General features: G+C 34.6%; 1 protein-coding gene across 3 annotated transcripts in view; it reads left to right on the top strand.

Annotated features, from left to right (window-relative positions):
* Positions 1-14,555, top strand: part of PLS1 (plastin 1) — a 40,055-nt gene extending 25,500 nt beyond the window's left edge. For 2 of the 3 annotated variants that reach the window (XM_032193758.1, XM_032193757.1), the window contains exons 8-17: positions 29-171; positions 1,677-1,772; positions 3,021-3,216; positions 4,722-4,742; positions 8,290-8,368; positions 8,664-8,778; positions 9,576-9,709; positions 11,154-11,277; positions 13,412-13,536; positions 14,000-14,555. In XM_032193758.1, the coding sequence (XP_032049649.1) occupies positions 29-171; positions 1,677-1,772; positions 3,021-3,216; positions 4,722-4,742; positions 8,290-8,368; positions 8,664-8,778; positions 9,576-9,709; positions 11,154-11,277; positions 13,412-13,536; positions 14,000-14,135 (1,169 nt within the window). In that variant the 3' untranslated portion in view covers positions 14,136-14,555. The remainder of the gene's footprint in view (positions 1-28; positions 172-1,676; positions 1,773-3,020; positions 3,217-4,721; positions 4,743-8,289; positions 8,369-8,663; positions 8,779-9,575; positions 9,710-11,153; positions 11,278-13,411; positions 13,537-13,999) is intronic. The other variant, XM_032193759.1, reaches the window with a different exon arrangement.
* The last annotated feature ends 918 nt before the right edge of the window (positions 14,556-15,473 follow it).

The following is a 15,473-nucleotide window of genomic DNA, read 5'->3' as shown; positions in this document are numbered from 1 at the left end:
TTCAGCTTTCTTTCAAACTTCTTTTTAGCTCTAATCGCTTTGCTAAATGAAGGGGAAGAACTAGATCAGTTACTGAAGCTTTCACCAGAAGAGCTCTTGCTGCGCTGGGTAAACTACCATCTGACCAAAGCAGGGTGGCAGAAAATCAGTAATTTCAGCCAAGACATCAAGGTATGTAGTTATCACTCAGATAATTGAACACAGTGGTATTAAAACATACTATGCATGGAAACAAATGAGCCAGGTCAGAAGTATTTAGAAAAATACCAGTCATCTCTTTTTTCTAGCTATAGGTTCAGCCTTCATTTTTCAGCACTGGAAGAACATGATTTTGATCTCATTTATCCTAGTCAGTTGTTCATGCCATATATTATCATATCACATACGATATATCACAGTGCCGAGTGAACATTTCCTGCAAGCCCACGTTCAAGGCAGTTCTAAATTTCTAAGTTTGTTATTAGAGCTACTTAGGGAAATTTGCACTACCCTGTTAGTTGCCCTTTTACTTGGCCATCCTTCTCTCTTTGTGGGTTTGTAAAAACCCATCATTTTTATTTTTATTTTTTAAAGGAAAAAGAGTGTGGCTTTTAAACTCCTTCTGTTGTATATTTGCTAGTGGTTATTGCACTTTGTACGTGGCATTGTACAGAAGAATAGGAAACCACTTCTGGACAGTACAGTTATTTAGAGAGCTGTCTGGAGTAGCTACTGATTCTTGCTCCAAGAAGTGAGCAGCCCCTCTCAATCGCTGTTGTGCTGGTTTGCCACTTCACAGACCTGAGGGGACTAGAAGCCATGCTGGTTCTATGTAGCAGATGTCAGGTCTTCATGACTCTTCTCTTGTTTTCAGTCATTCTGCATAAGGTATGCAGAGTACTGTAGCAAGTCCTGCTCAAGAGAGAGAAAAAACTTCAAAAGCAAAGGAGCTAGTTTCCTTAAGGTGGTAAGACACCTTCTCAATTGAAACAACTGTAATTGTTTTCTTTAGTTATATCTTTTCAAATGCCACCAAGAAGGCTAGTATTAAAGCAAACTACGGTTTTATGTGAAAACTGCTAATATAGTAAAGATCTATTTTCTATGTGAGAGAAGTATACATAATACTTCTAAAATTAGCAGGTTTGCCTTTTAGTTTTATGGTTTCATAGTGGTAGGGGAGCAGAGGAGCACGCTTAAAAACTGTGTAAAATAAATCTAACTTGTTTTGTCTCTATAAATTAACCTTAAAAGAGCTACTTCAGTCTTATTTTTTAATTCCACTCACTTAGTTCCATAAGAAATAGAAAAATTTAGGAAACAATTTGAAAAGAATAGTGAAGGAATGAAATACAAATACTGAAAATAAGATCCATGTTCCTTTGTAGTTATTTTTTTGTGGGTAACCTATATAAATTTCTTTATCTTACTTGCAGCTGTCTACTTCATATGCAGCAGAATAAATGTCATTAACATCATCCAGAAAAATCAGCTTACACTTCCGTTCTTTCATTTGGCTAAATAGGTACTATGTGATATATGATAGTAAAGTGGCTATATGACCTCATCCATGTTCACTGTAATTAGAGTGCCATATTTCTGACTTGTGTGGCTTTTGAATCAGACTGCAAGAGTAGTAAATGACTATCAGAGGCTATGTATTTTTTCATTTATTAACGCTACGCTGTGTGTTTTAGGATTCAAGAGCGTACTACCACCTGTTAAATCAGATTGCACCCAAAGGAGATGGCCCTGATGAAATATCTGTTAAAATTGACTTCTCAGGGTTTCATGTAAGTATCCTGAAATTTAAAAAAATAAGACTGGAATTATCTGAGACTTCTGTATATGTATCCAACATCTTAGTTGCAAAGCTGTTCTGGAATTGCCTTTTGCTTTTGTGAAGCATACAACAGCTCAGTCAGATTATCCCATGTCATAGAAGATTAAATGAGAAAAGCTCGAGTCAAGTTCCAGGACACTGCTGAAACAGGGTTATGCATCCTATAGTTTAAAATTTGGAACTATGTTTTACTTGCATTAGTGTGCAACTGTTTGGAGTTTTTAGTTGGATCTGCCAATATGAATTTTACAACATCCTGCTTCACTTCTGTTCTTTTGGAATTCAGGCAAGGAAAAAAAGCTGACTTCACAAACTTTGTGATCTTTCCTCAGACTGAATAGAATTTGGAGATATCATGTGAACCTTTCAAGTAACTAGCAGATCTATTTTGTTGCTTTTTTTTTAGGGGGAGTGAGAAAAGATAGTGTTTTTTTTGTTGGTGGTTTTTTCCTTTGTAATTTCCTGTAGTTTATCTGATCATTTCCTGTAATGGGTTATAAACCAGTATGAATAATGTGCAATCTTCTTATAGAACAAGGTTCCGGTTGAGCGTACCAGTGTTGAATTAATGACTTTTATTTCATTCTAAGAGTAAATCAGTTGCTAACTGATTTCCCTTGAAATAGTAACTTTTAATGTTGTAAAGATTAGAGGCAAAAGGTATATGTTACATGGTTTTGAAGACTTGCTTATTCTAGGTAGATTAATAATAAAGATGAATATACAAAATACCTTTTCATTACACGTAGGTTACCAACTAAAAAGATTTAAAGCCAAAAAGAATCTATCACCTTGTCTTTTGATATCACATCCAAACTTGGTGATGGCGGGTTTTGAAATCATCTGATCATCTAAGATCATCCATGTTTATGAGAATACCATTTTGAAGCAGTGATTATGAACCTATAGCTCATATAGCAGAAATACATTCGGTAAGGGAATCAACAGCTTGGAAACAGAAACATAACCACTCACCTCTATCTGCTGTGATTCACTGGGCATGCTGAACAGGCAGCTACAGAAATGAAGGACAGAAAAAGTGGAAGGAAGAGGGGAATTGTTAAGGTCTGTAAGAGCTAGCTTGGGTATTAAGGGAATGAGGGAGACACAGGTCAAGATTTGCTATAGACTACAGCTTCAGTCAGAACATGCAATTGTTTGTTACAAGTTAATATGTTTGTGTTTTTTTCTTTTTTAGGAGAAAAATGACCTGAAGAGGGCTGAATACATGCTCCAACAGGCAGACAAATTGGGCTGCAGGCAGTTTGTAACTCCAGCAGATGTGGTTGCAGGCAACCCTAAACTCAATTTGGCTTTTGTTGCAAATCTCTTTAACACACATCCAGCCCTACACAAGCCTGACAATTCATCTTATGATCTCAATTTATTAGAAGGTACTCAACTTGCTAAGCATATAGGAGATAAGAACACTAATGACTTCTGTTTAAGTATTCTTTCTAGGTTGTGATAAAGGATCCCTGTGTGATGGTGCCTGTGTTAACACCAGCATATAGAGTGCATATTTTTCTTTAGCTTTCAGCATAAGCCTGTAGTAGAAATCCTCATTAGCTTGACCAGAGGCTATTCATGAATAATCTCTTATTATTTGCTTGCAGGAGCAAAGCCTGTTCTCTTATTGCTTTTCCAGGTTCCTGTGCTTCTTGCCATACTATGTATATTTTAGCTGATGCACAAATACAGCTTTTCCTAATTTGGAATACTATATTATGCAACTGTCTTTTAAAATCTACGATGTCTTCCAAAGTACTTCTCACGGGTTGTAGTTTTTATATACATGTGTATAGCTGGTTGCATTTTTAAAACTGGAAACTGATGTTTAAAGCAAAAAAAGAAAGCTTATCTATAAATGACCTGTACAAATCTATTGCACCAACAACCTGTATGGATCCTAGCATATCTGTGAGCTTGTACTGTGCTTGAATTGTGTTGTTCGGATCCCTAATGCTAGAGATAAAGGAATAGTAATCCTTGGCTGCTACCCTTTCTGTGGACCAGCTAATCTAGGATAATGAAACAGTATAGCCAGTGTATTTCAGTTGTTCGCTGATCTCAAAGGAAAGGTGAGAAGAAGGGTTGCCGCACTTGAGAGAATCATCCACAATGTTAGCACATTGCTCTGCACTGCCTGCTCTTGCTTTCCTTACACTGTTCCTATCAGGTTTCCTTTCCGTCTAGGTGAGTCCATCTTCCTTTGCTTCTAGCTTTCTCATAAGTTTTCTGCTCTGCTACAACCCTATTTCATAAATCTTGTACCCCTCAGACCACTCCTGTTTCAGGCTTCCTGCTTTTCTGGTTTTATGGGTGCCAGCTTTGGTAGAGGCATCAAAGCACAGGAGGCAGTCTTCCTTTTCCAGCTGTGACATCCCTAGTCACTGCAGTCCTTGCTGTCCGTGAAAAATGACTGAAGAAAAGCCTTGCTCTTCCTCTGCTGCAATTTTATTGGAAATACATGCTTAGAATCGTGTGCAGGAGCTGTGTGGAAGTAGAATATGTAATCACCAAATACTAGAGTACTGTTCTTTAATGGTAAATACAGGCCAAATTTAAGTTGCTTTTTATAGTGACTATTTTAGAGATGGATAACTACGACAGCATTATCTGTTTAAAGGCAAGTAGAAGGCTCCTTTCTGCCCCCAAATAATAACTCCTGTGTTGCCATGTAGATCTAAACTATCGATAGTTATTTTAGCCAAAACCAATGTTGTTCTTGTGTGTTTTGTTTGTTTGTTTACTATTAAGTCCTGTATATTGGCTAACCTTTTCTCAAAGTACTGTTAGACAAAATGTTATTCATTTCTTTATAGTGTCATCATAGATGGTCTGTTATAATCTGACTCATAATTTATAATGCTTTCCTATTTTGCTTCATGAAATCCAGATTTGACCCCTCCTAATGTAGGTACTGTATTTAGTACTTTTCTGTACTCTGTTAAAGTATTTATTCTGCATTTTTCTTGGTGTGATTTTTATCTAGTGTTTTAATTGTCTCTGTCCTTTTCTGCTGGTTGATTTGCTGCATCATTCTTGTATTTTTCTATTGCTTTAATATTAAATTTAGTATAACTCAAAAGAAAAAAAAAACAAAGGTCTAATATGATGCATATAAAATGGGGGCAAGATGTGAACAAGTGAAACACCATATAGTTCCTTCTGTGAATCTAATCTTCCATAAGCTAAATTTTAAAGCTCTAGACTTGTATGTGGGTGAGTAGAGCTACTTGAAAGCTTCAGTTTTCTTGCACTAAATTCTACCTTTTCCATGATCATTCCACCCCAAAAATATGATGTGGCTGTTCTTTTTGGTTTAAAACAATAAGCACTAGGCATAAATTGGAATTTAGGCTGATAATGTCTTGTGATGGTCACTTGTGTGCAGAGAGCATATCCCTCAGATATTTTTCCAAAACGAAATAAACATCTGATACTGTGTGGGGTGGGAGGAGGAGAATGGAGTCCTCAGTGAATGCATCACCTTTACATGTTGCTGTTGCTCTGAGGAAATTCTCACTTGTAGGAAAGGCACCAGAGTTTGGGATCTAACTGCCAGAAAGCTGAGCTCTTGAGGGGAGGAGAACATGGAAACATGTCCACCCATCTTTTGTCCAGCATGCATGTTATCTGAGGCTGTTTTTAAGTCTGCTGGCAGCCTTCAAGACTGTTAACATGAGAGGGTTAACTATTCCCACTCAGGCCAGCTGAATTTAGGGTGGAAACTTAAATCTTAAGCTCTGTTGTCTTTCAGAGAGAATCTCAGGTATTGGAAGCCCTTTGAATCTTGACCCCATCCTTATTGCTACTCCTCATTCAGTTCCATAGTATAATCTCAGAGAAGAAAGAGATGGCTATAAATATAAAGGATACTACCAAATTTGCTCCTCTCTCTTTTGTGTAGCTCTGTCCCTTTTCTGCAGTTTTCCTATGATTTTGGCTATCTGCTGCACCACTCAGCAGAAGATATGCTCCTGATAGGATGACAAGGTATATTTTGAATAAAAGAATGGAGAGAAAAAAATTGGTTCTGAGCCATCTGGAAGACTTAAGAACACTTACATGTTGCATGATAAAGGGATTTGTTTGAAGTGGCATATTAAATACACTGTATTGAATTCCTGCTAGACAAAATGGGGTTTCCCAACTTGCATGCTCTTGGTCTTGCTTGTCTACTTGGGATTCTTTTGGCAGTGTTAAGCATGTATTGTAAAATTCCCAGTTTGAGTGCAGTTGCCGAGTAATTTTTTGTAGCTATGCTTTTAGTAAGAGTTCATTAAGTAACCTGGTTGTCATCTTTGCAATGTACAAGTGTCCTTAAAAGCACTTTGTGGTCAATTTTTAGGCACTGTCAACTAACCCAAAGATTAGTAAGCCTAAAAAGTACTAAAAGCAAAACATTTAAAAAAAAAAAAAAAAAAAAAAAAAAAGGCAACCTTAAGTACCTCTAAAGTACTCTCATGCTTCTATTTTGATTTTCTTTTCTATCAAAAAAGGCTGATGTTATTTATCACCAAATGTAATCCATTATTGTCTTAAGTTTTGCTTTGGGAAGAAATATGTGAAACAAAGGTGACTACTGCCTGCAGACCTTGCAGAATAGTGTATTTCTTTCAACATGCATTCATTCGTCAGTGAATCTCTGGTAACTTTTGTAAGTGAATCTGTAACAAATACCAGGTTGAATTCCATATGAAAGATCTCATAATTCAGGAAGAAAATACAGCAGTAGGATGAATATAATCAATTTCTTATTAATTGGAAAGTAACTGGTAAACTGGCTGACAGTTTTGTTTTGTTTTTGTTTGTTTTTTTTTTATTTATAAAATATGTTCTTTTGGAACATGCTAGTTACAATTGAAATAGCTCACAAAAATATCTGAATTTGTTAAGGTTGTGATAGATTCATTTTCAAGTCTGGGTGTTTTTATATAGACAAGAAGATCTATATTAAAACTGTAACCTCTATCTAAAAATAGATCCATAACATCAATTTAATGGAAATGTAACATGAAGGAGGTTCTTTCTAATCTGATGATGCACGTTTTTAAACATCAACTTCACTTTGCAAAAACAGTAATTGTTCTGTTGTCGGCATGAACTGCAGAACTAAATGAGGCTGTTTTCATGCTACATAAACCTCATTAGACAAACTCAGTGCCATTATCCACTGAGGAAAAGGTGAAGAAAAATCTTCAGATTTTCATAAGTTTCATTCTGTGAAATCTATTCTGTCATTCTTTATGGAGAATTTCTCTCTCCCGGTGTCCTCTCTATTTTCAACTGGATTATCAGACCAACAGAACAAAGCAATGATTTTACTGCAAGATCATGTATTCAGGCTAAGTATTTCTTTAATTTTTGCTCTTTGATGTAAGAGGAAATGGCTTATGTAGCATTGATTCACAAGTAATTGGCCACAGATTCATTGTTAACTTTAATTTTCTACATACAACATTATTTAGTGTATTACTGCAAGCTGTAACCTTATAAAGAAAGAACATTAGTTAAGGGGTTCGTTATTATAATAAGAACAACCTAAGTCAGGAAAATGAAGTTTTTTCTACTGAATTTTCTGCATTTCTCATAGGATGGAAAGTAACTGGTAGGATTGCTGGAAGGCTTTTATGAAGTCTATTCTGTTGGAAAAAAGTCAATCATAACTGAAACTTCCAACAATTCCAGAGTTGCTAGTTAAATCTGCAAGAATAACTAGCATGTTTGGCAGTGTATACAGCTTCACACATTTTATCAGTATAATATTGCCCTGCTGAGCCTCCATTGTTAAAAACTGAAAAGGTGAGGTCTGTTGCTTTGGAGGACCTTTATAAATTAATACTGGGAACTTGTGTGGAGAGAGTAGAACTGTAGTTCTATAGTTTGCAGAACTACAACTGTAGAAGTCTACAGAAGTTCTACAACTGTAGTTCTACAGTTTGACACAATTGCATTGTGTTAATATTAACCTTTAATAAAAATGTGATTTCAAACACATTTAAAGATTTGAATAAAGATTTGAACAGATTTAAAGTGTTGAATATACTTTCCACTGATTTAGTTTTAGGAACTTTAGTCATTAACTTTGTTATTACTTATCACCATTTGCACCATTATATATTCATCTAAAACAAAACCAATGAACAGTCTATTTCTGTATTTATTTTTATATTTTTTAAGATACATTTACACACACACAAAGATGGACCCTGTGCTCTCTGGCCATTTGCTTAGAACTGAGGGACCCTGACCTTGATAAGATCACCTCTACTTATTGGCCATTAGGGACTACTATTATGGAAATGATGAACTTATTTTTAAGGAGAGGAGGAAAAAAAAAAAAAACACACCATAGTGCAGGAGCTGTGACTTGTTGGTTGTATGCATGTGAGTCATTTAAACGTTGCTTATTAAAATGTTTTCTCCAAGTAATTTATATAGAATTATATTTGTCACTATAGGAGAAAGTAACGAAGAAAGGACTTTCAGAAACTGGATGAATTCACTGGGTGTAAGCCCATATGTTAACCATTTATACAGGTAAGACCTTTTTTTCTTTAAGCAGTATTTTGTTCTCTCTTGGTTATAAGAAAGTAGGTATTCATGAATATCTGCTAGAATATAGTAACAATGTGAATAAAGGGAAGTTGTATTTCTACTGAAATAGTGACTTCCAAATTTCCATACAGCATGACAGGAACTTTTCCATAGAACTCACTAAGCTGTACCTGATTCAGATATTCCATTCATGATTGAGAAATACTCAAGTATTTAATAACTTTTTCATTGTGCATATAAATTTCATACTTTAAAATATTGGCTTACTCTCATTTAGTGACCTCTCTGATGCTTTAATCATTTTCCAATTGTATGAGATGACTCGTGTGCCAGTTGACTGGAGCCATGTCAACAAACGTCCTTATCCTCTGCTTGGTGGTAATATGAAAAAGGTGAGTAGATACTCTCAAATACAGTTTAGTTTCACAGTTTCCAGTTGTACTGTTTCTAGTAACCTGGATTGTCTAGATTGGAGTGTTAGTGAGACAGTCCTAGGCGCAAAAAAGAAGAAGAAGAAGGGAGGAAAAAAAAAAAAAAAAAAAAAAATAAACAAACAGGAGGGGTGAGGGGAAACAGGAGGAGGAGAGAGAAAAATCTTCCAGGTATTGTTTCAAGAAATAGCAATATTATCACTTGAGTTTCAAAATGTGAAATGGGGCTGCCATTTGGCAATATTAAATTTACGATTTAATTAGGGCATCTCAGTAAAAATTTCAGGCATGACGTAACTGTTGTCCAATGCTTTTATATCAAGAGGTATTGCAGAGTAGTTTAATGTTGTGCCAGGAGAATTTGTGGAAGTCCTGCAGAATCCAAGCTTTCACTTAGTTTGTGATCGTTATGAAGCCAGAAATGTAGGGCAAAAAACTGCTGTTTGTTTAAAAATAATGTATTCTAAGTATTCTCCCCAATTCAGTTTTGATGTGACTATTTATTACTTAAATGAAAACCAAGAGAAATTTTTTTTCTCAGGTGTGAAATATGATTAGCATTGCAATCTTATGTAATTCTATTTATATCTGCAAGAATAGTAAAAACAGCATAGTGTACAAAGGCTAGAAATCTTTCTGTAGGTTCAAAATCTCACGATAGGTAACAGTAAGCCAAAATAATTGATACTACGCGTAGTTTCTAGGTCTGTGTTAAGGATTTTTTTTTTTCTGCATCGTTTGTATATATTTACTTTTAGATTGAGAATTGCAATTATGCTGTAGAACTTGGGAAGACAAAAGCAAAATTCTCTCTGGTTGGTATTGCTGGACATGATCTAAATGAGGGCAATCCTACTCTGACTTTGGCTTTGATATGGCAGCTGATGAGAAGGTAAGTTAGGCTTAGTATACGATATATGTATGTATCTGTGCATGTCTTCATATACGTTGCTGTTTGTACATCAAGGGAAACTAAAGCAAGTGTTCAGCTCATCTAACAGTTACAGTGGTGGACAGTGTATGTAAGAGGAAAGAACAGGTACAATAGCTTCAGTGTCCTTCACCAGACACTTCAGTGTCCTTTCACTCAGATTATGGAAGCTTTTGTACCTGATTACATGTATACATGTAATCAGGTACAAAAGCTTCCATAATCTGAGTGAAATTTCATACTTCGACATGAAAATTGCAAGACACTAGCCTAGCAGTAGAAATAACAAAGTTATATAGAAACATAATCATAACTGTTCTATATAAGAATTAATGCTACTGGAAATGCCGAAGATTAAGCTATATTAAATTTCTGATCAAGATATGTCTTATTCATGTTGTATTGATTCAAACATTTAAATTGACCAAAATATTTTGAAGCTTTTGTAATCGAAGAACCATTGTGAACTACAAATTCAAAATCTTTTTGACTGAATATTAACAAATAAAGCTGCAGCACTGCTAGCTTTTTTATTTGTCATTTTAAATACTGACCTGACAAATATGGGAGTTCAGGTAGGTTAATAATAGAGGAAAATGTTTAAGAATGAATTGAGAACTAAGTGCAAATTTCTAGTGTATTTTAAATAAGTATTTTGTGGAGTCATTTGTAAACATTCACTTACTCTGAGATATAAATTTATATACTTTTTTTTTACATGCTGTGTAGTTATTGAAACAACGGTAGTGTGTGTTTCTATGTGCATACATCCATTTATATATCAATAATTAAAACCTTACATATTAAAAATTGTGATTAAAATTGGTTATCCTTCAGCCAGTATAAAAGCACATCATTTATTTTGTCTTTATTCCATGTGTTTTTCTGAAAGTACAGAGTGATTTAAAAATTTGTGCAATCAAAAAAGGAAGATAAGTAGGAAGAGATGATGTATGCTAGACTTGAAAACAGGGAAGAACTTTAAAGCCATCACAGCTTTGTAACGTAAAAATTAAAATCTTGTTAGTGCACTGAGCAGGAATAAATGTAAGTTGGTTTCGGTAAAGAATATTTTAAAGTATTTTCCATAAATTAATTTACCCTGAAATACTCAGTGTTTCATTTCTTGGACTGTTGAGCCTGGATGCAGGGGGCACGTTTAAGCATATAAAGTAAAATTAGCTATAATATGCTGAGTAAAATACAGAAAGAAGATGTAATACTGAACATTGAATTGTAGGATGTTATTTTATTATTGCAACAACTGAAAAAGCAATTTAATGAACTAATAGTTTATAAAGTAGGGTATTTTATGAAGATGAGTTCTTACAATTGTTACTGTGCTGAATTAATATTTTACTTTTGCTTTTAGCTTTAATTCAGACTCTTATTTTCCTTATTAAAGGTATACTTTGAATGTATTATCAGACCTTGGAGAGGGGGAAAAAGTAAATGATGAAATTATTATTAACTGGGTGAATAAGACACTTTCAAATGCAAATAAGAAAACTTCGATTACCAGTTTCAAGGTAATCAAATACATTTGCTTTTCTTTCCACCTATAACTAGATGTAGGATTTTTAATCTGATCCATTAACAGTTTGGCTTTAACTGTGGCTCTTCTGTATCAGCTAGCATAATTGTAAAAGGAAATATTTTTGATAGTCTGTTAATTTTCAGAAGTATTTCACAGCTCTATTAATAACAAGAAATCTTAGAGCAGAGACTGTAATTTCTAAAAATTAATAAAATAAAATCCAAGGGACATCTGCCTGAAGTCATGCCAGTGTTTGGGCATGGCGTGTCAGATACCTTGCATTTATACGGGTATTGGCACACTCATATTTATGAGCACAAACATGAAGAACAGTTTTGGAAATACTGGGTGTGGGAGGAAGAGATCTCACCGCTTCTTCAATAGCAGCCATTGAAAAAGAGTGTGACAGCACCAGTGGAGGGAACCCAATTTAACCAGCAACCTGTGTTGGCTTGAATGGCATCGCTGGTGTGCCACAGACCTAACAGAACAGGTCACCGTCAACTAATAATTTGAAGTGCTACAGGAGCTTATCTATTTCAGCAAGTATGAGCTAATTGATAAATAAAGCTTTCCTTTCATCTGCTTAGTGTTAGGCATGAAAGAAATCATGTATGTCAGGTGTATGTATCATGGTGTGTTGATTTAATTCCTTAGAAGTGGTAGATCAACTACAGGGTTGCACTTGTACACAAATATAGCATTCTTATACAGGTTTATTGTATGCACTGAAACAGTTATATCAATGTAGTTCACAACAGGAACATAAAAACCTACCAAGTCAAATATTTGAGAGCTTGCTGGTGTGACATTGTATTAGGTAACCAATGGGCAGAAGGTAATGTCAAATTATCTTTCTATACCAGAAGACTTAATTTTTATTGTAGAAGGTAAATTTGGTGTTGGTCTTCATAAAAGGGATGATCAACTTCTCCAATTTCTACATTTATTATAGCAATATTAATATAAATAAATTGAATGTAAGAAGATAATCTGTCCCAGCATCTTGATTTTGGTATGCCTGTGTTTTTGGGGGAAAGGTTGTTTGTTTTTAAGGTTGTTCAAAGGATGGTAGACCAATACAGACAAGAGACATTCTTCAGCACACTTCTCTTACTACCGATTTTTGACAACATTCATGTATATATTATCTTTCACAATTTGAGTTTTTGTCTATGTTTTGGCGTTACTACTACAAACATTGTAGCGCAAAGAACATGGAGGTCCCTGCTATTTGTTGTGGAATATGAAAGCCAAGTTTTATCACACTGGCATTAATTGAAACAAATTTTTTTTAAAAATGGTTTATGTTCTTGCAGAGATAACCAAGCACTCCATGTCTTCAGGCAGATGTATATTACTATTTGTAAATGTATAGTTAGTTAGTGATGACTCTGTGGAACTTGATGGAATTTGAAATCATAGCTGTAATCTTGTGATGAAGGCAGCTGGGTCGTGTGTTCTATCAGCCGAGGCTCTGATGAAACAAGAGCCAGCATTGCTGAAGCTGTCTTCATGTTGGTTCCCTATCTTCCCAAATTGTTGGTTTGATTTCATCTTGCAGCAGGCTGCTCATTTCCTGTGATATTAGGTGAGAAATAATGGCAGCAACAGCATTTTCTATTTTAAAACTTGAGGAAAATACATCTATGTAATACAGACAAAACATAGACTGCTCATACTATCTCAGAATGCTATCTGGGATGCAAAAATAATGTAGTGGGCAATAAACTACTTCAGAAAATAATTCTCTTATGAGAAAAAAAAATCAGACTAGTCTGGGAACGCAAATACCATTTTGTTATCTTGAGAATAGTCTGGTGCTTGGACTTCTTTCAAAGTTCCTTTCTGCCTGGGGAAGGCGGAAGACTTGTTCATTCAAGTAATTTAGGCCATTTATATTTGTGCAATGATACCAACATTGAGTGTGAAACTTACAATTTAGATGTGCTGAAAACAACATTAGATTACATAAAGGGGGAGGAAATATTTATGCAATAAAGTAACAAAACATACCGCTACTTTTCAGTATATAAGATGGCCTGTAAGTTTTCTTTCATTGCAAAGATAAAATAATCAGGAACCATTAGGTTCTTTATGCTAATGTTTTACGTATTTTCTTTTAGGACAAATCAATTAGCACTAGTTTACCTGTCCTAGATTTAATAGATGCCATTGCACCAAAAGCAATTCGCCCAGAAATGGTCAAGAGAGAAGATCTTTCTTATCAAGACAAATTGAATAATGCCAAGTAAGTTTTAAATCAATGCTTGTATTTTCCTGAAGTGTAGAAATGCTTTAGTTCCTGGTGTAATTAATATGGTTTATCAATTTAACAGAGAGAAATTACACTAATGTTACTTTGTTTCAAAGAGAATATTGTTTTAAATTATAATATCCTGGAGGTATTTCTCTAGCATGTTTAAATTATGAACTCAAATTCACAACTGATATCACCTACTCCACTGCAATTGGTTTATTAAGTCTGCCATAATCCACACTTTTTCTGAGAAACATAAATGCTATAATAATGGGTAGTAAAATGGCTGCCAGTACAGTTCCTAATACGTAGTTTACCAGAATAATGTTCATTTCCTCCTAGAGGATAAGTGTTGACTGAATGGACATACACTGCTATTAAAATCTGTTGCTGTGAATCTTCATGTATTAGTAGACGTAAGTTAAATGATATTTATTTTTGTTTTCTTTCTAAGGTATGCCATTTCAGTTGCTCGCAAAATTGGTGCTCGTATATATGCTCTCCCAGATGATCTGGTCGAAGTGAAGCCAAAAATGGTGATGACAGTGTTTGCATGTTTGATGGGAAGAGGACTGAACAAAATAAAATAATGAAGAGATTTAATATCACTTTCTGCCATGTTAAGGACGATGAGATGACGAATGCCTCACAGCTTACAGAATTCTGAAGCTGAACAGAATAAAATGAGAAAATGTTTGCACAAATATTCTCATTAATTACATCCTAATGTGTTTATATAAAGATTTCATAACACATTGATTATTTATGGGTATTATTGTTTCCAGAACATGTTCTTTACCAAATTAACATAATGAATTTGTATTGCTTGAAAAAACAAAAACAACAACAAAAAACCAACCTTATCAATCAAGTTTCATTTGTATTAGCTGCCATAGCATGTAACAATCTGTATTGCTTTACATATATTATTTCAGGACCAATTGTGGAACAACGTTTGATTTTTGTGGGTGTTAATTACATGTAGTCATAGCTATATCAAGGTGCATTCCTATCCCTGTTATATTATTATAATATTATAGTATAATGCATAACTTCGTAAGTTATCATAACTTATGATAACTTATAATAACTGCATAAGTTACCATCCTTGCCTTACTCTTTAAGAGCTTAAGTCCTGTTGAAGTCAGAGAGTCTTGTCCTTTGCTTCCGTGAGAGCAAGTGAAGGCCTGTGATAATTTCTGGAAACTAATGAATATTCAAAAAGCTGATACCTTTTTTTTGTGAGCATAACTTTAAATGTGTAATAGTTTTGTTATTGAGCAAGAACTTATGGTCTGTGTCTTGAGGGGGAAAAAACAGCAAATAACAGTGTAATCATGTCATTATTAGATCTGCATAGGTTATCTTTTGCAATTGAAGTAAAAAAATGATTTTTTATTTTTCATAAAATACTGTAAAAGAGAACAATAAAGGTCTAGCTGTTCCAGTTTTGGGGTTCATTGATGTATTGCATTTCCTTATAGATTGGGAAAAAAAAAAATAAATCAAAAGGAACAAAGTATATAGCACGTGTAGAGGTTTTGTATAGAAGGACTGGTACGTTGTCTAGATGAGGGAAGACATAATTATTTTCATATTGTTTTTCAAAGCATGTATTTGTAACTTTCTCTGCAGCCATAAATTTTCACCAAAGATTCAGGAGCTAGATGTGTAATAAAACAACACTAAGGAAGCCAAACAGTAAGGCAGACAGAAAACTAAAAAATTGACTTTTCGTTTTAAGGTGTGAAGCCACTCCTTTTTGTTCTGCTCCTTAAAATGGTCACTAAGGTGTGGCAAAACCCAGGGATGATGATGAGTGGCCAGTCATACTAAGCTTCAGTATTTGGCTCAACCTATTAACAGTGAATTTGATGCATCAATTTGGTTTTCCCTTATGTAAGAGAATACTAGGAGCTTTAGAGAAT

Source organism: Aythya fuligula, chromosome 9 (assembly GCF_009819795.1).
Source record: "Aythya fuligula isolate bAytFul2 chromosome 9, bAytFul2.pri, whole genome shotgun sequence".
In the NCBI taxonomy this organism is placed as follows: domain Eukaryota; kingdom Metazoa; phylum Chordata; class Aves; order Anseriformes; family Anatidae; genus Aythya; species Aythya fuligula.
The sequence above is the reverse complement of the archived record's forward strand: the minus strand, read 5'-3'. Positions and strand labels throughout refer to the sequence as shown.